Source organism: Giraffa tippelskirchi, chromosome 12, assembly GCF_054371585.1.
Source record: "Giraffa tippelskirchi isolate mGirTip1 chromosome 12, T2T-mGirTip1v1.2.pri, whole genome shotgun sequence".
NCBI classification, from domain to species: Eukaryota; Metazoa; Chordata; class Mammalia; order Artiodactyla; family Giraffidae; genus Giraffa; species Giraffa tippelskirchi.
The window spans coordinates 110,013,229-110,040,608 of NC_137286.1; the positions used below are offsets into that span (position 1 = coordinate 110,013,229).

Genomic DNA, 27,380 nt, shown 5'->3' on the forward strand with positions numbered 1-27,380 from the left:
AATTAATTTTATTAAAGTTCAACTATGGAAGAAAATCAATTTGCAATAAAAACAGTTAAAAAGTTCTCAGATAACTTGAATAAATAAATATATAGTCAGTAGCAGAAAATATTTCAATAATGCTACTGCTCTAATACATAAGCTTTGTAGCAAGAAAATAACAGCTGGAGTTAGGGGAGCCTTCAATTTAATAAACATTGTATTAAAACTTTTGGTACAAATCTTTTCACTTCAGAGGTATTTTGTACAGCAATATGTATATAATAGTACATGAGATTTATTGTGGATATTCATTGTATATAATTTTCTTATTGTGGTAACAGACTAAGCATACTTTTTCTGTGAATATTTTTAAGACATAAAAGTGATAATTAAATGGATAACAGCATACACTACATACAATACACTCAGTTGAATCAATACTTAATATTTGTGAAAAATGAGTTACATATTTGAGGAAAAATTGTACCAGCTTGAGTAACATAATTGTTCTCTACTTCCCTTTTCATCCACTTTCTTGAAATTCTGAATGCACAAAGGCTAGAGATTGGTTTCCTTTTGCCTTTTCCATCACATCATTGTAGAAAAACCATTACAGAATTTTCACTCCACTAGTGTAATATTGTCCAGTTCCATTAATCCTCTTATGTCATTCCTCAACAGCCTGAAATTGATGTATATTAATTCATAATTGTGGGAGCAGAAAACAAAGCACATGCTGGAAAGCTTCTGCTCTGCTCAAGGCAGAAATTTCCAATGTTAAGACTATTAAATTTGGCTCTTATAATGTCCATTTGGATAGAGTCTGCCTGTCACAGTATAACCAATAGGCATAATGTCACTACACATTTTATCAGCAACACCCAGAATGTCAATGCAAAATTAATTTAGTTTTTCACAAAGCCTTGTCGGTCTAGTCTCTAGATAAAGGAGAACTCTAGCTATATTTTAAGTCACCTGGAAAGCTAAATCAACACGTCATGTTGGGCCACTAACATCTGCATGCCAGGTTGTTAGATTCCAAATCCCAGCTAGTAACTCCATCACAGGACTATAACCTACTGTGAAATCAAAACAGTTTGGCAATCTTCTACCTGAATCTGACAAAAAGTGATTACTACAAGTTTGTTTTATGTCTGGTCTCACGAAATAAGAATTCCATCAAAAAACTTACTTCTCTATAAAGGACATTGAAACAAATATATAGACAAAAATTATTCCTGTCATTTCCATTGCTTTCTATCCTTGTGTATTTATGGAGTTCATAGTAAACTTGCCTGTATGTCTTTGAGTTCATACCTGAGAATTATGCTTTTCCAATCTCTCACCTTAATAATTTAAACCGAGGACATTCTGCCAATCTAGTTCATTAACGAATCCACAAATGAATTTAGCTTTCTGGTATCAGTGGTAGATCTAAAACCTTACCAAATTCTTGTCTAATCAACTACACAAAATCTACATTTGGTCAACATGTTCAATATTTCTCTTTAATTAGAATAATTTAAATTTTTCTGCCTACTGAAGATTATTAGTAAGGGTCATCTAGAAAAAGCTCCCACCCCAAAATCAAAGTAAGTGCAATCAAAATGTGAGCATTCGAGCTTCAAAAATACAGATTGTTGGACTCTTAAGTCAATCTGTTTGTCTCATATCAACAGGCTTTTTTTTTTTTTGAAAGAACAGATCCTTGTTATTCTTTTGGAATGTCCCAGAATTTATATTCTAAATAAGAACAGCATCCATGAGTAATGCAATGATCCCTATGCCACTATATACAGTGGACAAAAAGTTAGCATGTTGTTCCAAGAAACAATTTCCTTTGCCAAATGGAATAGGGAAAACTATGCAAGGAGAACTCTCAGCTGTTTACCTAGGAGCAAATAGTTTTACCTAGGAATTTTACCAGAATGCATCCATTATAATACGTGCATGCCTGCGTGTGTGCATGCTGGTTCAGTCCTGTCTGACTCTGCGACTCCAAGGACTGTAACCTGCCAGGCTCCTCTGTCCATGGGATTCTCCAGGCAAGAAAACTGGAGTGGGTTGCTATTTCCTACTCCAGGTGATCTTCTTGACCCAGGGATGGAAACTGCTTCTCTTACATCTCCTGCATTGGCAAGCAGATTATTTACCACTGGCGCCACCTGGGAAGCCATCCATTATAATAATCCATGATAAACAAATTTTTTTACTATAAGGCTGAAATGGTACTCTCCAGGCAGTTCTTAGATTTAAAGGGGATCCTTAAAGTCCAATATGTAGTTGACAAGTGTGTTTACCACCTCCTGTTAGAGGTTTAGGCAAGACACATTAAGAAGCCAGTAATGAGATATGTAGATTTACAGATACTTTTTGTGGCTGTAGGTGATAAAACTGGAAAAAATTTAGGACTAAAATTTTATAACCAATAATAAAAGCTTATCATACATGTTTCCAAACAGACATGAAGATAGGGCTCCCAGTACATTATGGATAGGTTGGGGGAAGGCACATGTTGATCTTAGTGGGCAAGTTTGTGCAGAGGCAGATGGAAGACAGTTGGTGCTTCTGACCTGTTGAAGAGCAGGGGCTGGAATGATTTTTTTTTTTTTTTTAAGAAAAGCAGCATTCTAGTCTAATGGAGAAGAGAGATCTTTTAGTTATCATTACTGTTTATACCATCTCCTCCTCTACAGCCCTCCTTATCTAGTATGAAGAGTTGTTAGAAAAGAATAATCACAAAAATCTTATTGTATTTTGAGATTAGCAGAATGTTTGAAATTCACTGCCAAAATATACTGTTGGTGAAAAGTTTCCAGAATTCTACTGCCTAAAACACAGAAATGCTATTACTTTTCTTACTATGCAATGTCCATGAATGCTCACTATAAACTGTGAAGAAACACACATGCCTCACATGATACATGGCTGTATCAGCAATTCATGTGCTCAGTGTTGAAATCTGTACACTAAAGGAATTAAAAACAGAAATGTTAAATTAGACATGAGCTTTTAGTTTTTATATTTACACAAATAATTTATTTTGGGGCTCAAGTGACTCTTGGTGACGTGCCACCATTTTATTTTTGAAAATAGAAGTTCAATCATAAAGGCAGTATTGCTTAGCAATGACAAGCAAAGCCTCTGGTGTAAAACTGCTGGGGTTCAAGTCCTAGACTACTCGCATTTACAACTATGACCTTAAGCAAATCATTTAACTTCTCTTCAGCTTGAAAAGAGGGACATTAATAATAGTACCTGATCTGCAAGGTTCTCATTGTTCCTATTTAAGAAAATACATGTAAAGGGCTGAGAAGACTGCCAGGAGCAAAGTGGGTACTCAAGTATATGTTGGCTGATTGTCATTATCTGGTGTTGGAAATCTACTTTCAAAGCACTGAAAATAAAATTTCTAGAAATAAAGAGATAGGGGAGCCAAAGGGAATATTCAGAACTTCTCTTTACAGATCCCCAAATATCTTCCATTTCTCCCATGAAATTGTTTGCTATTTAGCTGAAATTATGGTGGCCAGTGACTTTTATACACATTTAAAGTTTGTTTACATTTTTAGTGATAACGATTAATTCTTTTAAAGTACTCAATAGCTATTCATTAAGAGTAATGAATTTAATTCTTTTTAATGTTAGGTTTTCTTCTATATAGGCTATTCTAACTCGGGTATGATTATCTAAATGTTGCTTTTGTCCAGATTCCTAGTGGATTTATTTCTCTTCCAGGCAAAACATTGGAAGGCACAGTCTACACAAATTCATTCATCTACAAGCATCCAATTCCAAATCTGATGCCAATGGGCATCATCTCTTTGTCCTTTTACAATAGAGAACTGATTTGATTAATCATATAGCTGTGATTCACTGTATTGTCTCCAGAATGCCTGGGTCTGACAAAGCTCTGAAAACATAGGATTGTAAGCCTTGGCCTGTCCAGCTTCTCACCTTGCCAGAGATTGCTTACATCTCATTCCATCAATTACTGCTCAAAATACCTAAAATGCCTCTTATGCAAAAATCACAGGGTGTTCATTTGACACTAATCTATTTGTTATATAACACTTTTAAATTCTTTATAATTTGCTGTCACCTGTATTAGTGACATTAAATAGGCTTGGGATTTTTTTTAAAAACCTCCATATGACCTTACATCCAGGGAAAAAATATTCAGGAAACAGATCATAAGCATCTAGCCATATGGTTAAGGAAAGCATCTTTGTCTCTGTATATTCAGAATATGAGCACTGGATGAAGTTGCATAAGATGAAAAACAAACAAACAAACAAAAAAATCTTGTGGCCAACATGTGGTGTCTCTGTAATTATACCTCCTCCATCTATATCAACTTTCCAAGCTTGAAAAGTAACTTCTAAACCTGTCCACCTACAGCATAATCTTGTTGTAATACTTCCACTGAAAACATGGATAAATTGAGTTTCCTAAAGTTTTTAATAAGATGAAAGAGCACAATGCAGTAAATAATGATAAATGCAAGTATATTTTGAAGCTCAGAAATCATTGAAATACTACAGGATCAAGTATTCCTAGACTTCTGTCCAGGTTTCAGAATCATCCTTGTAGGGCAGTTTCTGGAGTGTTCTGGAGAAAATGTGGTAGGTAGGCTGTGCTATGGCAAGACATAGTCCTAGTTTATATTCCTCTAAACAAACATTACTTGTTGTTTGACATTCAGGTAGTATGTATGGGGGCTACAGCTAATTTGTGATTCAGTTCTTTTATTCCCAAACTTGATTTTCCTTCACATGAACAGTTATGATCATTTATTTTTTCCACTTAACTCTATTTTATCTTTGAATGAACAGGCTGCCAATAAAGTCAATGAGCATTATTAGGTTTAATTAGCTTTCTAAAATTTATCCTGATAATAAATACCATCAATCAAAATTACCAGTGTCTGACTTTAAAAAATCTATATTTACATATTATCCCCAAACTATGTGTAATTCTCCAATTTATCTTAATGTCTACTACAGAAAAAATCAAACACAGTCAAAGTAGTATTACTGATAAAAATACGGTAGCTACATACTATTTTAAATTGACAGTTTTCTAATCAAATTATAAACACCAATAATCTTGAGATTTTATAGTTCTTCTCTTTTGTGATTTCTGATTTAGGAGGAAAAAGTTAATTTTCTAGTTCAGAAGGGGAAAATTAATCAGGCAGAGACCTCAAAGAAGATAATGGCAACACTCTGTTATCAACACTAATGCAAGAGCGTGATAACATAGATCATGCAAACAATGAGAATATTGCAAATCATTCATTGTCAGAAGAGACTGAACTATATGATTTACTTTGTAATTGTTTTTCTTGAGCCAGTGTTAACACTAATTTGTGCTGTTTGAACATATATCAACTGATGATGGAAAGAAGTAGGCCAGGCAGATGTTGGGTGGTAAAAGAAAACCTGCCAAAGAGTGAGGTTTCTCTAAGGAGTTAATAAAAGCTGTAGTATAATTTTTAATAATAGAAATAAGAAAGGTTGAATCCAATGATCTACTTCAGATGGGAAAACTGAATTCTGAAGATGCTAAGTGAAATTTTAGCAAAGTATAAGTGGTTTTGAATAGATATTATTACTGCCAAAAACTAGAAAATAATGTGCATCAAAGTTACGAAAATTAATCTCTAGTGCTTTTTCTTCTTTGGTAAAGTAATGCATAGTTACTGATAAAGATCATAATAGGCCAGGAATTAAAACTACATAACAATACTAAGTTAAATGTTACTGTCATCAGGAATAATGCTGAGATTGCCACATTTCTGGTTTTATGTAGAAGTTGGTTACCACAGTTGTCCTCATGTGATTTCCACACCAAACTTTATTTAAATATATCTGTTACTAAGCTTAATCTATCCTGTATTTGAGACTAAACTAGTCTTCCAAACTGTCCATATTTTCACATTATTTAAAAGTGAACTATATTTACTTTCATGACTGAGTATATCAATACATTTATAATTTCCAAAAACGTTTATATTTTAATCAATATATTTAATTAACAAGGACTATTACACACCTTATTCCTGAGGTCTACATATTTCATCAGGTTTCAGTTTTGGAGTTTGTGTATATTATAGTAATTACTTGAAGACTGCTGCTGCTAAGTCGCTTCAGTCGTGTCCGACTCTGTGCGACCCTATAGACGGCAGCCTACCAGGCTCCGCCATCCCTAGGATTCTCCAGGCAACAATACTGGAGTGGGTTGCCATTTCCTTCTCCAGTGCATGAAAGGGAAAAGTTAAAGTGAAGTCGCTCAGTTGTGTCCGACTCTTAGCGACCCCATGGACTATAGCCTACCAGGCTCCTCCATCCATGGAATTTTCCAGGCAAGAGTACTGGAGTGGGGTGCCATTGCCTTCTCCGTTACTTGAAGACAGTTGCCTAAATATCCACACAAGAGTTGGAAAGAATGTTTTGAAATTAGGCACCAGGTTGATGGTTACCACTGAAGCCTATCTATAATTAAAATAGTATATTTTCTGGCAGCAAGAGTTTATTTTAAAAATACATTTGCACAAAAATGTGCAAAAATGTGTAAAAAAAAAGATTTTTGCTCAAATATTACGTTGAAACTTTGAAATGACCTGCTCATATAAACATGCACCCATATGTAAATTAGTGAAATAAGTATCTTGCTGAAATGTAAAGCCCAATTATGACATTTTCTTCTACGATTAAAGAAAACCAAATTTTCAGGATATGATTGTTTCTTATTTAAGAAAAAAGTTTATAATAAAGGTTTCATTTTCAAATTTATGTCATTGCATCCATTCTTTGAAATATTGTGATAAATATTCATAAGGAAATGGACTTGCCCAAATCAGAACCATCTGGAGGAAAAAGCCGATTAAACCAAACATTTATTCTAGTTAGAGTTTTAACATCTATGTTCCTTGTCTATGTTAGGCTTACCCTTTTTTGAAGGGCTAAGGTTGAACATTCCTTTGCACAACTCAAAATATCCCTTTCAAAATGGATCCCTATGAAACTCCATTTTTAGAGAAGACGGTCCTTTTTAACTTGAGTTATTATTCAACATTAACAACGTGTGCCATGTTTTTAAAGTGATTTTTTAATATAGCAAATATGCTAATCTCATATAGTTACAAAATGAAGTTTTACTTGCAACCATATTTTATTAACACCTTTGCCTGCAGAAGAAGTGTGATTTTAAGGATGAAAAGTGTATTTCCCTCTAAATTAACCAAAGGATAAATTTAAACTTGGCATTCTTATAATTAGAGCAATAGATCTTAGAATTTTATTACCTTACTGAAAGATCAAGTCTTCAGCACTGGTTAAAAAAAAGACTTTAAAAAATGTATTTCAAGGAAATGATGACATCGATTTAAAACTGAGAGAGAAAACTCATATTTTTTTTTTAAATAAGGGAATTTCAAGGGAAAAATGTACTGTGTTTAAAACCACTGAAATCTTTTTTTTTGGGGGGGGGAGTGAAATCTTTTAAAGCAAAGACAATGTCTTATTCATTTAAAAAAAAAATCCCATTGTCTCACACTGTTCCTAGATCACAGCAGTTATTCAATAGATGTCTGTTAAATAACAGAATTAATGAAAAATAAGAGATCAATTTGTGTATATATCAGTGGATCACATCACAGTTCTTTGGCAGCAGAAAAGTTTCATAGGTTTATAAGGCAGAATTAGAAAAGAATACACATTTTAAAACTATAATATATGATTCTAAAATAAGTTTTAGTATCCATTAAGGAAGATATAATATAGTTCAGTCATCTAGTGATCAGGCTGGATATTGTCTAGTTGTCAAGCTTATGCCGAATAAGATAAGGGCTCAGCAGGCAGAGAAATTTCTTCACATTGCTAAATGAAAAAAATCAAGTGAGCCCTGATCACATAAGGAAAGACATGAGTGGTGGGAGAAACATAATTCTCCTCCTAGAATAAAGTATTTAGTCATTATCTGAACTGGAATGTGCATAAAATTCTTGGATACACAATCACCTCTCCATTCTAAGAGTGAACAAAGTAGATCACTGATATGGACAACATAAAATGGCAGCCATCTTAATTTACATTTATACATATATACATAGATATAAAACATGTATGCATTTGATGCCATAAGAACACTAACAATTTTAAATAAAACTATGAACCTAAATACTTAAAGCCTGATTCCATTTAAAATATTGCCATTTAAAATACATCTAACACCCTCATTTTGCCTGATTATCTCCTGTATACCCCGGTGGTGGGATTAAGTAGAATTTATTAAACACCTACTATATGCCGTGCTATAATTCTTTTTTTTTGTGTGTGTGCTATAATTCTTACAACAACTCCATGAGGTAACATCCACTCTATGTCCTCACTGTGGAAGGACTGATGTTGAAGCTGAAACTCCAATACTTTGGCCACCTCATGCAAAGAGTTGACTCACTGGAAAACACCCTAATGCTGGGAAGGATTGGGGGCAGGAGGAGAAGGGGACAACAGAAGATTAGATGGTTGGATGGCATCACCGATTCGATGGACATGGGTTTGGTTAAACTCCGGGAGTTGGTAATGGACAGGGAGGCCTGGCATGCTGCGATTCATGGGGTCGCAAAGAGTCAGACATGACTGAGCAACTGAACTGAACTGAACTGATGCCACTTTGCCATACATTATCTGTTAGATCAAATTTTTCCAACCACAAAGAGTGAGTTTTCTTATCATCACTTGTTTCAAAGTCTTTTATACCTACTGAGCTACTGTCTATATGAGAAATTAGAACTAAATCAAAAGATCCAAAAACAATGGAAAAGCACTGAGAGGGTAGCAAACATCAACAGGAACTGAAAAAATTAATTTTTACAATGAGGCTACTGAAATTTGATTATATCTACTTTCTATTTAGTTGATATCAAGTTAAAAAAAAATTAGCAACAAATCCATACTACATTATACTTCAAATCCAAATCATTAATTTTATCTTGATGATTTCACCTATTCCAATTATTCACCTTTCTATTTAGTTGATAAAGTTAAAAAAAATTAGCAACAAATCCATACTACATTATACTTTAAATCCAAATCATTAATTTTATCTTGATGATTTCACCTATTCCAATATAAAGCAGTGATTTTGGCCCCAAGATATTAAGAAAAGTTATTTTTCAGGTAATACTATCACTTGTGTTATATTTTAATTTGTTGGGACTCATGTTATTATGTTACCCACATACTCAAACATTATAAACATTCATACTAAGACATTAAAATCTTACTTATAAATGAACATATATTAATTTAGAGTCAGAGGAATAATAAAAAGAAAAAAACTTGATTATTATGCTTCTGGCATAAATCTGATGAATATCAGAAATATGATCCATATACTCCAAGGCATTTTAACTAGTGTGATTATATCATGGATGCCATTACTTCAACAGAGATGCTTTCTAGTCTATGGAATGCTATGCTAAGTCGCTTCAGTCGTGTCCGACTCTGTGCGACTCCATAGACGGCAGCTCACCAGGCTCTGCCGTCCCTAGGATTCTCCAGGCAAGAATACTGGAGTGGGTTGCCATTTCTTTCTCCAGTGCATGAAAGGGAAAAGTGAAAGTGAAGTCGCTCAGTCGTGTCCGACTCTTAGCGACCCCATGGACTGTAGCCTATCAGGCTCCTCCGTCCATGGGATTTTCCAGGCAAGAGTACTGGAGTGGGGTGCCATTGCCTTCTCCGAGTCTATGGAATAATTGGAAACAAAACCCAGCAGGTTTCAAATGGCTACAGCTGTGTTAAGTACTGACTAATAGGAATGATGTATAAGGTGAAAATCCCCAGACAAGAGGAGTTTCTATGGGCAATCCATGGGGAAGTAAATTAATAACAAATAGTAGAAGAAGCAAGATAGTTTTAAAACACAAAATGAAAATGAAAATGGTGAAATATTCAAAATGAAAGATGAAGCAGTAATACAAATGTGAAACAATAAGAATTAAAATCAAAATTTGAAAATATGTAACATCCTATCTGATATTCTCTGATGCTATTACAGAAGTCAACTTTTCAGAAATCCTAGATAATTCAAAAAGTGCTTTAATCTTAAAGCAGATTAACAGAGATAACTTGCTTATTAAAAAGACATGAAATTCAATTATACATACATATAATATTTTTCATTATAGGTATATAAAATGAATCACTTTGCTATATACTAGAAACTAACACAACATTGTAAATAAATCAATTATACTGCAATATAATAAAATTTTAAAAAGGTATAAAACTCACATTCAAGAAAACTACCAAAAATAAAATGGAGAGAACATTCATCAAGTGAAATTAGGCCCCTCTATTAGTGGTAAGTTGGCATCCTTGGGCAAAATAGGAGGAAAAATAGGTAGGTTTTTGGAGTGTCTGCCTACCTACCATGGGCCAGAAATTTACATGTACCCATGTGTGCACTCATTTAATCTCAACACAACCTTAGGGATTAGGCCTGATTACACCAATTTTAGAGTAGAAAAGCAAAGGATAGTACATTCAAATTATGTGTTCAACGTGACACATTTTTGAAATAGCAGTTTTTCAAGTCATTTTTTTTTTACTTCAAATATTAAACTACTTTTGTAATAATCTCAATTTTTTCATGGGGAAAAGAAATTAAATAGGCCAAATAATCTCAAAGGTCCATTTTGAGTCTTGAGAAACTATACTGTGAGTTTTATTAGACACTAAATTTATCTTTCTAAAATTAATATAGTAGCTAGACACCACTTATTCACTATTCAATTATTATTTTGCTGCTTTTTATAGAATTGATATGTGATTCTAGGGTGTTGTCTGGATGGCTCAAAAGTCTATTAAGGGAACTTTGATGATGACTTTTTTTTTTTCTCCTCCAAAACACACTGTCTCTATTAAGCAGATATCAAAGTGAATCCACTGATCATTATTTAGAAGTAATCACTCAATTATCTAAGTATTCAAAGGTTTATATAAAAATTCTGGATGAGGAATCTTGGAAGAAAAGGAATCAGATTCTGTTTATGTTCACTCTTTCCCTTCTTATTATACCCCATCATGAAAAAAGATGTTATGATGGGCAAACACAGTGGTATGGAAGAAATGAGGGTAAAAATGGAAACCACAGATATCTCTAATTAAGTGATATAAGTGTATTTATGTATATTAGAATCAGGAGGTTTTTTTTATTTAACTCTCTGCTTCTTTCTCTCTCTCTCTCTCTGATATATATTCAAAAATCATTAGTGAGTCAAGACACTGATAAATGATATAAAAATAATTATATTTCACTGTTTAAAAAATCAAAATGTTAAAATTCAGAGTCTAAGAATGCGTATTACACTTGCTCATCTATAGGATGAGGTTAGGTTAGTTAGTCTTCACTGGATCTCCAGAAATATGAATGGAGGCATGCTATTTTAGATTAAAATTTCTTAGATTAGAGAAGATGAGGACTCTTCAGCCATCAACCGCCCAAAAAACCTCCCCAAACCCTTAAACCTAACTAGCGATTTTGTCATCAAGTCCTAGCTGTTGCAGAGGGAAACAGGGACGGCAGTTGACACCAGACAATCAGAACTCTCCTCATATATACTTTACTCATTTGGGCCTCCATCATATGCTTACCACACTTTAATCTTAAAGTCTAGAATTAGTTTACTGGGAAGTAATGCAGAAAGAACAATTTTGGGTGCACTGAGTTGCCCTGTAACACAGGTTTTTTAAACTAAATGGGTTGCAGTTCTTTCCAACAAAAATAATGATACTAATGAAGAAAATGTTTAAAACTTACATATGGCCTGAAAAGAGTGTTTAACAGTAATGAGGAAGAAATACCAGTGTAAAGGTAAGGTACTGGATTGGAAATGACAACTTTAGTTATGAGACCTGAAAAAAAAAACAACTACATTTTCTGTCTCTAGATTTTTACATAAGTTGAATAAGAACAAACTAATGGTTGCTGAGGGGAAGCATGGGGGTGAGGGAAAATGAGGGAGTTTGGATGAACATGTACACACTGCTATGTTTAAAATGATAACTAACAAGGACCTACAGTATAGCATATGGAACTCTGCTCAATGTTATGTGGCAGCCTGGATGGGAAGGGATTTCGGGGGGAGAATGCATACATGGATATGTATGGCTGAACTCCTTTGCTGTTCACCTGAAACTATCACATTGTTTGTTATTAAAAGCTTAGAATATGAAAAAAAGAATGGTAATGTCTTCTTTCTGTAGTTGTTATAGAGATTATCAATGAAAATACTATGCCTATATATAGGCATGATTCCCGCTGAATACTCTCATTAGGTCAATATTTATTGAAAGGCTATAAAGTTCACTCCTTTAGGCACTGTTGTAGGTTTAGTCATGAAAATACAAAGGTAAATAAGACATTGTCTCTACTTTGAGGAACTTTCTTATATTTTCCTTAAGTAATAAGCTTTAAGTTATGATATACCAGTATTTGATTACATGAGTTGCCATTTGAGTTGGAAAGATCATGAGGAACCAGGGTTGTGTTCTGAACGATCCTAAGTATATACCTGGGGTTGACACCGCATGGCTGGAGAGGCTGCTCAGCCCCACCGATAACAGATGGTCCTGCAGGAATAGTTTAAACCCTGAAGGGTGTTGTTCCTAGTATCATCCAGAAGTCAATAACCCTTAGCTAAAGCAGAATTTAATCGTCTAAAACAGAGACTTTAGGTGTCAAAATGATTCTGCTTAATTATTACCATGTTTAAAAATCAATCAGTGAATTCAGCATATTTTGCCATCACTGCTTGGCAGATTTTGCTGTTAAGACCATGAATGAAAATGAGTTCATGTCAAACTAAAATATTCTAAAGATTGTATCTGTTTTTATCATGATTTAATGCAAATTTGATACTCATTTCAATTTATAGGAAGAAAATTATTTTCATAAAAATTCTAACATCTTTTATGTTGGGAATTTGAATATACTGAAACATTATTAAACTATACAGTTAAATGTAATATCATTTCTTAACTTTGAAAATGGTATCAGTATGAAAAACCCAATTTTGAAAGTTTCAAAGGAAAAATAGAGAGATTCACTAATTCTAGGAAGAAAGGACACACTGTGCATATTTTATTCGACCCTTTATGGATGTTCTAGAACATAACATTCTGTTTGATTTTTTTTTTTTTTTCCTTTTTGGAGGGAAGATACACAGAAGTTAGTATCAGTTAAAAATCTATCAAGTAACTAAGAAAACAATGTATATGAGTTAACATAAGTGAATAAAGTTCACCTAGAGAATGACAAGAAATGAAACAAAGGAAAGGTTCCAGTCTAGGTGTGTTCACAGCTGACAAACAAGGAGGACTATTGTAATTCTAGGTTTCCAGTGTGAAACTCAGTTCAATGACATGAATATATGACACAGGCGGGCATCAACTCACAGCTCAGAACTCACTACTTTTTGTCTCCATTTGTTACTTGCACCCCCTACAAAAACTTTCCTGTGACTCCTAGGTAGCTGTGTATCTGAAAGTCCTCAACATGCAGCTGCTATCACACGGATGCACAGATAGCTTGCAACCTCTGAATCCAAAAAAGCACTAGTATTTTTTTCCTCAAGAAAAGATCTACTAGGGAAATACTGTTAACCGAAGACAGTGTCTTCTACAAAAGATAACATCTTCATTTTATACATCTTGTGTTTCCATGCTTCTCCTCGAGGTTTGTTTAATGAGGAAAGAAACCTCATTTACTGAATTGCAGTTGCTATTGTCTTGCACAAAAACTGTTTTGTTTTCAAAATCAATCATCTGTGATGATTCTCAGCAAGTCCACTGTACCTACTGTGATCTGCACATGGATTATATACTTTTTCTAGTAGATAAAAATACAGGGTTTGTAAAATCATTAAAAAATAGGCATGGTTATTTCCACTGATTTTATATCTAACAGGACCAGTCAAAGACATTAAGCATTAAAGAACCGCGAGGCATTTTGCTGAACCCTGTCTTGAAGTAAATATATTTAAACCCATGTAAGTCTGGAATGAATTGCTGTTCTATAAATACACACTATTTACAAATGGAGCAAAGATGAATCCTAAAAATACAATTTGAGAAATGATTCAACAGCTATTCCTTTGAGGATCAAAGCACTCAGTAGAAAACCCTCTTCATTATGGTAATGTTACAGCTTTATAGATACCTGGGGTTTTAATCTGATTTATGTTTAGAGGAGAGTATATACATATAATGGAGTTTCTCTTAGGAAAGGTGAAGGCCAGACCATGGACATCAGAGGTACCACAGGTAAGTATGTGTGGACCTGCAACATCTACCTTGAATAACCAGAATCATCAAAGAGTAAATCTGTTCATTCTAAGGCCTGCATTTGAGATTGTATTCTTTCAGACACATCTAGTGTTTCTGCATTTGGAAAAAATAGGCAAGACTAATTCCCTAGGCTACAAATCACTCTAATGTGGAAGGAAATGTGTTAGCTAGTTGCATTACAAAGCCTTTACTTCACATTTAATAGGCACCTGCAATACGAGCATTATACAAAGCTCTCTACTTTGCAAATCTTTAAAACCCCACTTAATTTTCAGCACTGATTTCCTGCAATCTAAGAGCTTATGAAGGGTTCACTGTGTTCATACAGACCTATGCAAAATGTGCCAGAACTTCCCTGTCTGTGATGGCATTCATTTGGAGGTGAATCCCAAATTTCTATCACTGGCATGCTTATTTCCGACTAAAATAAATATTCTTAGAATGAAAGCTGAAGATTAGGAGGACAAAAAAGAGGCAAAGTAACAACACTGGAAGAGATATATGCAAATATCAGCTCAATGACAATTCTTCATACCATTTACAATTGAAGCTTAAAGACCCAAATACTCTGCAATCCATTAGTTTCTCAATATCCTGGAAGGGATTAGCGTATTTCTTAATCAACTGCTAAACAGACTGAAAAAGGCCAAAGCCTGGATATTAACAAAACAATGTAATACTAAAATGCAGAGATGGTCAGATAGAAAGAAAAACTAAGGAAGAATATTAAAATAGAAGATATTATATAAACACAGTCAAACTGAACAAATTTCCATTCTTTCTTGCTGCCTGCATAATTACACACATATATATATTAATGAGTGGTAAGGCTATAGTATATTCCTTTCAAACACAGATAAATTAATTTCATATATTTTCTCAAGGAATTCCAGGATAATTAGCGTAAAATGACTAGAAAGAATCAATCAAAGGTGTCTCACAGATCTTGCCTGTGTATGTATCTTCATTACTCCCAGCTACACAGGTGGTCCCAAGTCCATTATTTTAAATATGATGTGTATTTTTGCTACTAAAATCAATCAAACTATTAAAGATGGGAGGAAAATATTTTCACATGCCATTTAAATAAAGGATAAGTATGCAAAAACAAATCTTTTAATGAATAACTTCAAGTTTTGAATGCCTTAAGTATCAATATTATGTCTCAGAAAATTCCAGTTCTGTCACTATTCTTTTCTATATGCAACAAACTGCCTATAGGACAAAAATGAGTGAGATAGATTATATACGAGTTGTTTCTCCAGCTTATTTCTGCAATCATTCTTTACTATTAAGGAATGGGTAGTTGTTGAACATATGTAGAAATTTCACATTTTAATGAATCTTGGCTTAGGAAAAGAAAGAATATAAATCAAAACCAAAATGTCAATAATGGTAATATATCTATCTTATTCTATATTTCTGATGACTGACGGCCCAATAGGTTTGTATCAAACAAAGGCAAAAAGCATGAGTTCCTTTTCAAATGAAGTGTTGTACAGATTTAATAGCTATCTGAAACAACTAATGAAATCAAACAGTGAAGTATATTTTGTTTCACAATTGAGAGATCATATTTCCACATTTGGATTTGCTTTTGTGATCTGATATAAATTTTAGGGGAACTAACCAGTTGAAAAGTCATACCACATTAGCATTATTACTTATTGAACATGACACCTATGCCTCTAGATACTTAAAACTTTTGAATAAGCCTCTTGTTGACTTGCATTCTTAAATTCTCACAAATATTTCATCTGTGATTAGAGCCATATTTCAACAAACCTGATATAAATTTTAGGGCATTATTATGGAATAAATTCTGAGAAAGATTTTAGACGTAAAATCAACTGTCAAGAAAGCAAAAACTTAAAAACACACATAAAATAATTCCTACTTAGTTTCCAACTACATAAACTATGATATTAACTGATCTGTTAATATTATCAAGGGTTGAATCTATAGTTTTAATAGAGGATTTCCCTTCAAGAAAACACTAAAATAAATTCAGAGAAAGCTCACTGCAAGGATTTTAAGTGAAAGTGGTTAACAATCAATGTTGTGCTTTTGTATGTTTTAACTGCATGCAAGCTCAGAGCCCAACTCTGACAAAATCAAATTGAGAAAGTACTAAAATTGAGCCAAGCAGTTAATATGACCGTGAATCCTGCAAACCCCTGGTCTGGAACTGCTAGACCAACACAAACACTGTAGCTTTTCCCATTTGGTGGTTTCTGCATTCCCATTCTCTCAAACCACAAATTTAGACATCAAACAATCTAAATAATATATGAAAAATTATGAAAACAGAAATTATAAGAAGATAATTTAAAGGTCTCACTTTCCTACCTCAGTACTGTCACATAAAATAATATAATTGAAAAATAATTCATGTATTTGCTATTTCTCATATTTTGGGTGCAATTTACTTATATCTCATATATGTCAATATGAAAATAAAACTTTGAGTCAGAATAATTCAGAACTGGTTATGAGGAAATCTGATTTTAGATTTCAGCTTTTTATTAAATTTAAATTCTATTTTACTATTTCATGTATTATATTTTAATCTGTGCTATTATGAGAAGATACATTTTAGCTGGGAATATTTAACTATTAAGACTGTGCACATACCATAAGAATATAACATGTTAGTACAGTATTTACAAGGTAATTTTAATGATGCTAAAGCCTGTTTTGCGACACCGTGAAGATGACTCATCCGAAATCAAGGGAACATCAATTTAGAGTTTCTATATACAGAATCCATTGCAACAAAATATAAAAGTAAGATAATAGAATATTCTAACTACTGAAATTATTTTCTATATACTAACAAATGTTCAATAATCAGTACACATGTCCATACTCAGTACAGTGGTAACTTTTTATTTTTATTCTCCTTAAGGTTATTAGCAACAAAAGCTAAAATGTAACCAGAATTTTACACCCTAGGTGTATCAAGCTTAAAAATATTAAATATTTGTCTTACAAAACCAAGAGGAAAGGTAGCCATGCTGAATGGATGGCCCCTGCTCATTTCAAATTCCTGAATCAATATCCAAGGGATCTGGGTGTCTTTTACATTGTAACTGACTTCATGATCATATCATTTAGCCAAAGCAAAGGAGCAGAAACAAAAATCACAACAGATAACATTTTAATATAATCTGCATCTTCAGGAGCAATTTTTTTTCCATATGCCACCTATGTTCATCCCTCACAGAATACTGCCAAATTTAGTAGTTTAAAATATCTTAAAATTTTTGCTAGCTTCACACCAGTTAGCATTTGCTCCCTTCAGTTTCATTTTTATTTCTCACTGTTCTAAATAGCAATTCTATAACTATCTTGTGCATTTTACATGACATAACACCATTTCAGCAGTGGTTGCAATGGGATTACTCAAAAATGAAAAGTAATCGTAAAAGTAATATAGTATCTCTAAATGGCTGGGAATAGAAGCAATTCCCTTTATGCTGTAAAAGTACATATATACACTTGACTATGGCATGCAAATACATTTTCAATGTATAATTTCTTCAATATATACACAAATGTATATTTGAGCAAATACTTACTCTAGACTGTGAAAAGTTAAAGTAAGGATGTTTAAGCTCTAAACTAAGCATTTCATTTAGAAAATTAAACATGACTGTTTACCCAGAACCAAACTCACAGTGCAACTATTACAGATTGTTTTATTACCGGAAGAAGTTGTCAAATGTAAATAGGTCACTTTTTTTTCATTCTTTAACATTTTCATTTATACCTCCACAAAAAGCACACCGGGGCCAAGAAAATTAATTCCCCAAATGCTGTCAACCAGGTTGGGAAACACCAATAAACAGCTTACTGTAAAGCCTCCAGCTACAATAAAACTGCTGTCAATAAGAGCTGAGAGCTGGACTGTGCAAAAACAGGTCCTCTCAAAATGATAATCTGCAAAGGAAAGAAGCTAACGGTTCTTGTCCTAATATGCTGAGGTGGTGGTTCTCAAAGTGTGGGTTCCTGGATTAGCAACCATCATTATCACCTGGGATCTTGTCAGCAAAGCAAGTATTCAGACTTGACCCCAGTGACACCGGACTAGAACCTCTGGGACTAAGGACCAACATGTTTTAAGAAACATTCCAGATGATTCTGAGACACCTTAAAATTTGAGAACTTAATACCATAATTTAAAAATCATATTCAATTAAGAAGATATTTTCCTTTTAGAGAAAATGTATCAATGAGTTTTATCATTTAAAGTCCTACTAGAAATTATTTTGTTGTCATCCTCTCAAGCCTATGACAATGAACTTTGCTTATTTATGAATAAATATTAAGGCATAATTTAGCTTTCTTTAAAAAGGACATTTTATTTAATCTGTGAATGCTAAGGGTACATCAAAAACTTCATAAAAAATAATTTGCAGAAAATTCAGTGACAGATTTGTTATAATCAAGGAAAATGAAAGCTTAGTGAAATAGAGTGGATGAAGAATGTGGTATATTATTGATTTATACGTTCTTTGCAAGGTCACATGAGGGAAAACAGCAGTAGAAATTAAAAAAGTCACACAACATAAGAATCAATGCACTACAAGCAAACTCATGGTATAAAAGTCAGACCATAGGTTTTCATTGTACAGATAAGACAAACTCATGATATTTAAATTTGGTAATTCTTTGCTCAATAATCTTTCATTTTATCCACACATCAACTAGCACCATAACATGAAAAGGTGTTTCTGTTAACAGGAATCCTTTTCCACTCAACTAAAAATCTTCACAGATCCTATCTTAGTTTATAAATTCCTCTGAAAGCTTTTGCTATAATAAACCCTACTTTTTCAAAATCGTGTTATTTCAGGAGCACATTTTTATAAAAGCCACTAGTTGAAGGAGCTAAAAAAAGAATTTTTATTTTTTAACTTAACTAGAACATCTTCAATAACAGCCATACAGTTCAGTGAAAAAAACATTTTAAAGAATAGTATATAATGTATGTTCTTCATTCATAGAAAATATGCCTCTTTTATACTAAAACTGTACATATTGCTATCACCATCACCTGTCCTTACTTACAGAAATACTCTTTTTCTCCAACATGGCAATTTTTCTTTCTCAGCATGAAAACTTCTAAAAGGCGTAAATAACCAAAGCCATTTCAATAGCTCTTTACCATAATAGTGAATTATAGCTACATTTGAACACTGAAATGCCTACAAGGAGAACTGCACAGTGACGCAGGGTCTCAAGGAATGTCTAAAATGCACTTTAGTTCCAGTTAGAGAATTATTCAGCATCCTATTTCAAAGATTACATCACACAAAAAAATTTCCTTATGACTGACTAAACCTCGACGAAAGATCTTTCCCATACCTTAACATTTATGTCACTGTACTATATATATGTCACAGTTCTATATAGATCCAACTTTGGGGAAGAAGTCAGAAAAAGTGGGTCTGTACATCAATGCTCATAATACCCACCACACTTAATATGAAAAGAAAAATGATGTGGGAATAATTTCAGCATGTTTCTCTGGGAAACAAATTTCAGATTTTATATGAAAAGTTTTAAGTCATGTTACATTTTTAAGATATTTTGCAAATCATAAAATATCATCAATATTTTGTGGTGACCTTACCCATCCATTGAAAGTAAATAATAAAAAGCCATATTTTCTTTTCACTGAAATAGCAACTTTATATTTAAATCCACTTAGTTTCATAAATTACTTTTCTCACCATGATTAACTATTTAGCAACATTTACACACCTCTACTAAACTCATAAATGTTCTTAATTTTAAAACATCAAACCTCTTTTAAAAAGCTGATGAAGTTAACATGAAAATAACTCATTCCAAATTCTACGTCTATGGAATAACATCATATTCTCTAGAACCTTCGTACTGACTTAATTCCTCTCATCCTGTACATTCAAGCTCTAAGTATATGTGCTTTCTAAATCCTCTAGATATTTAACCTTTTAAGAAATGGAAATTTCAGTTGTAAAATCATAGGCATTATACTTAATGTTCTGAAGTATCTCTGATTCATTGTCAAAATTATTTTAATAAATATTTTACTACCATGAAACCTTAAAGTCACTGCAGAGCAACAAACACAGGATGGGGAGAGACAAGCAGAGTTTCAACAGAACATTCTCACCCATCCCACCCCCACAAGGAAAAGAATAAGAAAAACTCTTGAGTTTTCAAACACTAAGCAATGACTGTCAATACTCTCTCCAAATTTTATTTTGCTTTACTTGATTCTCTGAAATCTGTATGTTCCTTACTTTTAACAAATTCAGATGGGTCATCACCATAGGTGGACTCAATACCAACAAAGAGAGAACTTGGATTACGAAGTCCTAGAAAGTTGGTGTGTTGAGAACTGATCACAAAAGAGCAAGCAAATGAACTTGAATGCTAGTTGCTCCAGAACAACTATCATTAAATAAAAGGTATCTTTGGCTATAGCACCAGATTGATCTTTCCTTCCCCCTTTACTTGTTACTGCGGGATTGGCGCCAGGCCAGAACAAGCGACATGATACCCTAGTGCCATCTACAGGCTATTATTGACACTCAAATTTCATGGCAACAGACAAGCACCAGTGAAATAAATTAGACAGCACTGCATTTAAATCTTTATTAACAAGGAATTATTAGACCTAAGAAAAACTAATTCTGGATTTGGTTGAAATATGAGTTTCTCAGCCTATTAATCCCTCTTCATATGTCATATTTCACAGTTTAAAATGAGTTATGACAGATCACTTATGCATTACTGAGATGAGAGAATATTTACAATGGATTCATTCTTTTCTGTATAAATCAGTTCTAACAGGGAGAAAGTATTCCTTCTTTCTTTCTTTTTTTTTTTTGAAAGAGTACTTTGGCCATTGTGGACAATCTGCAATCCTTTCCATTCAACCTCCAATTTACTGTATTACAATAAAATCATCTGAAATCAAAGAGAAGACTTCCTATATGGCTTAGTTGCAATCTACCAACAATCATGTGCTTCACAGCTGATGTACATTTAATATTCTACTATATTTTTAGAGACTAAAAAAACATTAACCCCTTTAGCAACCACAGCTCCAACATAATTATAGTCAGACCTTCAAACGTCATTTAAAATTTGAGATTTGAAGGTGACTTTTGAGATCAAAAGGTAATGTGAAAATTTTGAAGCAGTCAATTTGGAAACCCCAGGAGCAGAATTTGGCATATCAGGACAGGTTTTCTTTTTCAGCAAACATTATCTTGGGACATTTTGCAATAATTTCCTCTTTTCATCTTTTGCCATTTGAAGGAAACTGGGAGGTTAAATAACTCTCAGAACTCAGAAATTTCAAAGCTGTTCTAAAAATTCTTGACTGAGCCCCAGAGGAATAGAAAAGGGGTCAAGTTTTTTTTTTCCCTCTTTATAACTAACCTAAAGTTAGAGCAAAACAAGAGACACACTGGCACGTTAATACTGGTTGACTGGGCACTTGTATGCAGTACTTATAGACCAGTAAAAGTGCTCATTTACCTGTCTGGTGTGTAAGGGGCCCTTTGTCTTGAAGCCTCCTTGGGAACTGCACTCTGAGGCACTGAAGTGATCTGAACTAGTGGAAGAGCGTTTGGAAAGGGTGTCACAACCCCCGACAAAGGTGTTGTCCAACGGGAGCTCCTGAATCACATGATGCTTTTTCACCGAAACCGGAGTGTCTGGTTTAAGATGGAAAGCGGGCTGTGGAGAAGCGGATTTGTAGTGCTTGGCCAGGTCAGGGCTGTTCGGCTTGAAGGTGGTTGGAGGTGCCGGGCCCCAGTCAAATCTTCCTATGCTTTGCTCCTCCAACTCAGCGGGCAGGCTTATTGTCCCATTGATAGGTTCATGAACTGCATCATCGGGTTTGGACTCTTCGATGGTAACAAAGTTCAAAAGAGAGCTCTTGGGAGATTTTCTTTTCTTCCTTTTCTTTTTCTTGTTTTGTTTGTTCTCCTGGTTTGGGGACATCCATTCGGCACCTTGCTTGCTCCTTTGAGCTGCTTTGAATCTTGATGCGTGGCGACAGCGCACCAGAACAGTGACAAAGATCACGACGATGACCACCATGGCGCCCGCGACGATGGCGATCATGATGGTGAGATAGTCCTCGTTTTGATAGGGTTGGCTGCTATCCCCTATGTTTCGGTCCAATGGGGTCTCCATAGTCCTGCGAATCAAGTCATAGATATAGGAAGCATTGCCAGCAGTGTCATTAACATAAAGGAAAACAAGCACAAGTGTGTGTAGAGACTTAGGGTATCCCAAGTCACTTATGTTGACCACCAATCGGTGCAAGCCCACATCAGTTGGTGCTGGTTTTTCTTCCAGGGTGATGTTACCTGTTACTGGATCAATCCGAAACAAGCCTTTGTTGTTACCACTCACAATTGTATACTTAAGTTCAGCGTTCATCCCAGTGTCAATATCCACTGCAAAAACTTCTGCTACCACTGAGCCAGGAATGGCTGAGAGAGGCACCAACTTAAAAGAAGTATTAGAAGGTGGTGAAATGACAACAGGGCTATTGTCATTGACATCCATGACATTTATAGTTACTTTTGCAGTAGAGGAACGGGGTGGTTGTCCCCCATCAGTGGCTTTGACATCAAAAGTATAGGAACTCTGCTGCTCTCTGTCAAATGAGACATTTGACTTTATGACTCCAGAATAGGGATCCAACACAAAATTATCATTGTCATTTAGAATGGAAAGAGTCACAGCTTTATTCTCGCCAGCATCTGCATCTGTCACTGTGATTACCCCCACAGTACTATACTTTGGCAGATTCTCAGACACAAAAAATTGAAAATGATTATGAGTAAACTTGGGGCTATTGTCATTCTCATCCAGAACAGTAACTATCACCGCCGCTTGACTTTGGAGGGGAGGGGTCCCATTGTCCCTGGCAGTTACTGTAAAAATGAATCTTTCTTGTTCTTCTCTGTCAAAGACTCTAGAGGCTGTCAAAACTCCTGTCTTTCGGTCCAGATCAAAGAAAGAGGCATTCGGTCCAAGCTGATAAACAATATCTGCATTTTTCCCACTGTCTTCATCTGTGGCACTAATAGTTGTTAAGTATAACCCACGTCGGTTGTTTTCAGAAACTGACAGCTCAATTACAGGCTGGTTGAAAATTGGTGGGTTGTCATTTTCGTCCTCAAGCTTAACCCTTACCAGAGCAGTCTGATTTAAACTGGGCTTCCCAGAATCAGAGGCAACAATTTTAAAGCTGAATTCTTTGGTGCCCTCATAGTCCAACAAAGAGGAGGTCTCTAACAAATACTGGTTGTCATATACTGCCTTCAAATGAAATGGGACCTCTCTTTCAATAAAACAGATCACTTTGCCATTCACATCTGTGTCCTTATCTGAAACTGTAATTAGGGCAATCTTTGTATTGACAGGATCTTTCTCAGACAGATACACGGTGCCATTGATGGGACTTATAATGTACCTGAGGTCTATGTTCGGAGGGTTATCATTTACATCGGTGACATTGATGGTAACCGTTGCTCTAGCAGGAGTAGAGCTGCCATCACTAGCCAGTACTGTCACTTTGTGAATGGCCGTCTCCTCTCGGTCTAAGGACCTCTGAACTGTAATCAGCCCAGTAGTATTATTTAAAGCAAAGAGTCTTTTGGTGGCAGGCGCGACCTGGGCACCAAAAATGTACCGGATTTCAGCATTACTGCCTATATCTGCATCAGTGGCATGGAGCTGAATTACAGAGGTGCCCACGGGAGCATTCTCTGGAATGTGCACCTCCACCTGACCCTCTTTAAACACTGGCTTGTTGTCATTTACATCACTTACTGTGACCTGCAGGATGGCGGTGCTGGACTTCTGTGGCGTGCCTCCATCCTCTACTTTGATTTTCATCACATAGGTATCTTTCTGTTCTCTGTCCAAGTTTTGCTGAACAATCAATTGCGGCCACTTTTCTCCTTCCGGAGTTTCCACAATATCCAGTCCAAAAACACTCTGCCCATTTAACAATTCATAATGCTGTACACCATTGAAGCCTGTGTCAGGATCTGTTGCTGATGGAATTGGAAAGCGGCTGTTGATCAAAGTGTTTTCTGGGATGGAAATATTGATGACAGGAGATGGAAACATGGGGGCATTATCATTGGTATCCTTGACAATTATTTTTATTTTGATCAGCCTGAAAAAATCATTGGGGAGGATCACCACCTCAAGTTCAAAGAAACACTCATTCTCCTCAGCATAAGAGGCTCCAGCACAGAGTTTTTCTCTGTCTATTCTGTTGGAGGTTGTGAAAATTTCCCCAGTGCTACTGGATACTTTCACCAAAGGGGCATCCCCAGCTTTAGAAACCAGTCTGTAGACAAGGTTGGCACTGGTCCCTGTGGCAGCGTTGATGTGAGAAATGTTGAGATCCTTTGGTATGTTTCCTATGGGCACATTTTCAGGCAATTCCTCTCTAATAGTGTAAATAAGTTCTTGAGCTATTGCAGAATCCAGCCTTAAACAGGCAATCAGAGCAGCCAACAGGTAAAAATCCCTCAGGTCCATGATAATGTATTTATTTTCTTTTTCCTGGATTTAGGGTTTAAAGGTCTCCACTGAGGAATGAGGCACAAATTGCAAAAGGAAGCGTGCATGGACTGGAGGATGCATTACATCTCATCACTTATTTGGAGACAGCCACTGTCAACACAATCGTATAGACAACATTATTCTTCAGTAAACAAAAGCACACAGTCACGAAATATCACAACACATTTTCCACTGCATATTAGTAAACATGGCAGTTTGCTCTGCCACTGTTTGCAAGTTAACTCTGTGAATAAAAACACCAAATATCCTCTGCTTGTTGCTTTTGCCCAGAGAAAATAAAATTATCTACTTTCGAATTAAGGGCAGCTGCTATTTTTACCTGCATTCACCCACACTGTTGGCAGGACACTGTTTAATTCAAAACATGCGTCCTTGTTCTCCTCTTCCCCTCCCCCCTCTTACCCGCCTCCTGGCTTCTAACCCACCTACCTCCCTTAGTTTTTTTCAGGAGCTAGTGAAAAACACCAAGTATTTAGCTATGGTTCCTGCTAATTGCTTTGTCACATGTCAAATGTGATGTGTTTTCTTCTCTGCCACACTGAGTCATCTCTTTCTTCTAAACAGACTATCTTTTTTTTCTTTCCTCCCAGTTTTTCAGCTGTCTTCTGAATAAAATTTTACTGGGAAGCAAGCATTCGGACATGCTGCTGCAGCATCAGAAGCACTAGTCACCGGCCACTACATAACCTTATCGCCTAGAAGCACAATACCAAGACCTTCAGTTTACCCAGACCTTGCTCTCATTTCTCCATGTTGCTAAATTATACCCATTAGAATTAATAAACACATTAAAACTTTTGGAATACATATAATAACATAGGATTCCTTATCCTAGAGGTGGAAGAGAGTGCCAAGACATAAGTGAAACGCAGCTAACATTTCCATATAACAGCACAATATTTTCTACTGAGCATAAAAGAGGAAAGAAAAAAATGCAGTTTCTTAACCCCGTCTCCGTTTATAGTATTAGTAACGTCTGCCACACATAAATACTGCGACTCAGTAATGCAGGTAGAAAGCCTTCTGCTTCGATGCCCTCCTAACTGCAATTTAAACGGGTGCAAGCCTCCAGGCAGCTACCTACTTGAGTAGAACTGGTCAGTTTCCAGGCTCTAATCTTATCTGCATTAGGCTGCACGGTAGCTGATGCCCGCGATTAGTTCCGGCAGAGTGATGCAGGTAGGGATGCAGATACAGCCTAGTAGGTGAGCTCTGCCCCAACCGCCTACCCAGTTATAAACATCCCTCGTCTACACCGAGGACATATCTAAACACAAAATTTACAATTGTGCATGCGAAACTTTACACTTACGTTAGTTGCCTCAACCTTTCCCCTTTCCCGGTATGCTGCAGTTAGGAATGAGCTGTTCCAACACATAGAAAGCCATGCATCTGGTAGCACCAGTTTGGGGAGAAATCAGAAGCAGCAAAACGTTTCCTCCTTGTAAAATGTGTTGCTTCGGGCTGGCAAATTAGCAACTCCAGAGAACAAATTCACAGATTTGTCGTTAGTCATTCTCTCCACATTTCCTCTCTATTACCCACGGGGTCTGAGCTCTCCTGGTATTTAACACACACACTACATCCAGTTGCACTTCTTCAGCTCAGGGGTATTTTCCACAGCATCAAGTATACCATTTCCCTCCGATGTCAGTACTGCTTAAGTCTCTAACTTCTTGTAGGAAACGTCAGAGTTGGGGTGATGGTGAGTCTCTGGGTGCTCTCCGGGGTGACAGTTGCCCGAAAAATTCCTAATTGGTTATCTCTTGCGTGCTTCTGAGACTCTAGGGCGCTCCTTCCTGTCTGGCACGCTCTCCCTCTCTCCCTTCTCCTCTGCCCCTCTCTCCTTCTCCCTCTCCTCTCTCTGAACTGAATTTCTTGATATAACTCTCAATAAGCCCAGAGGGAGGGCGTGACGGCCGAAGCCCCGCCTCCCGCCCCTGATTGGCCCGAATCTTGCGGTGCGGGCGGCCGCAGCCGGGCGAGGAACGAGGACCCGACTGTCTCCCAGCCTTCCTTCCCCCGGGCCCCCTCGGCAGCCGCGAAAACCCGGAGACCCGATCCTGGCTGCGCGAGAGCCGGGTTCCAGGAGGCGCACTGAGCATGCCCAGCAGGGTCTGGCCCGGGAGGGAAGTGGCGGCGCTCCCGAGGCCCACGCGGACGCGGCTCTCACGGGCACTGTGGTACGGGGCCGGCGGCTGGTCCGGGCAGCCAGCGGCCGAGTCCCGGCTGTCGCCCGAATAGGGGCGGCACCGGAGGCAGGCGGGGCGTGCGAGCGCCGGTCCAAGAGCCTCGGGCACCGCTGGCGGTTGGGGGATGCCGGAGGCGGCTCAGCTGCAGGCGCACATTCCACAGTTCTCTTTGCTAAATGGGGGGGGACCAGAATGCACTGATGGGAAAGAGTTCTTCCGGGCTCCGAGG

At 36.1% G+C, this 27,380-nt stretch overlaps 1 protein-coding gene across 2 annotated transcripts in view; it reads right to left on the bottom strand.

Annotated features, from left to right (window-relative positions):
• The window catches only part of PCDH9 (protocadherin 9), a 1,072,888-nt gene extending 1,046,058 nt beyond the window's left edge, over window positions 1–26,830 (bottom strand). The window contains exons 1-3 of one of the 2 annotated variants that reach the window (XM_081552151.1): window positions 26,581–26,830; window positions 26,272–26,351; window positions 21,879–25,049 (exon numbers count right to left, since the gene is read on the bottom strand). In XM_081552151.1, coding sequence (XP_081408277.1) covers window positions 21,879–24,914 — 3,036 coding nt within the window. In that variant the 5' untranslated portion in view covers window positions 24,915–25,049; window positions 26,272–26,351; window positions 26,581–26,830. Of the gene's footprint in view, window positions 1–21,878; window positions 25,050–26,271 lie in introns of both variants that reach the window. The other variant, XM_081552152.1, reaches the window with a different exon arrangement.
• Window positions 26,831–27,380: the final 550 nt, after the last annotated feature.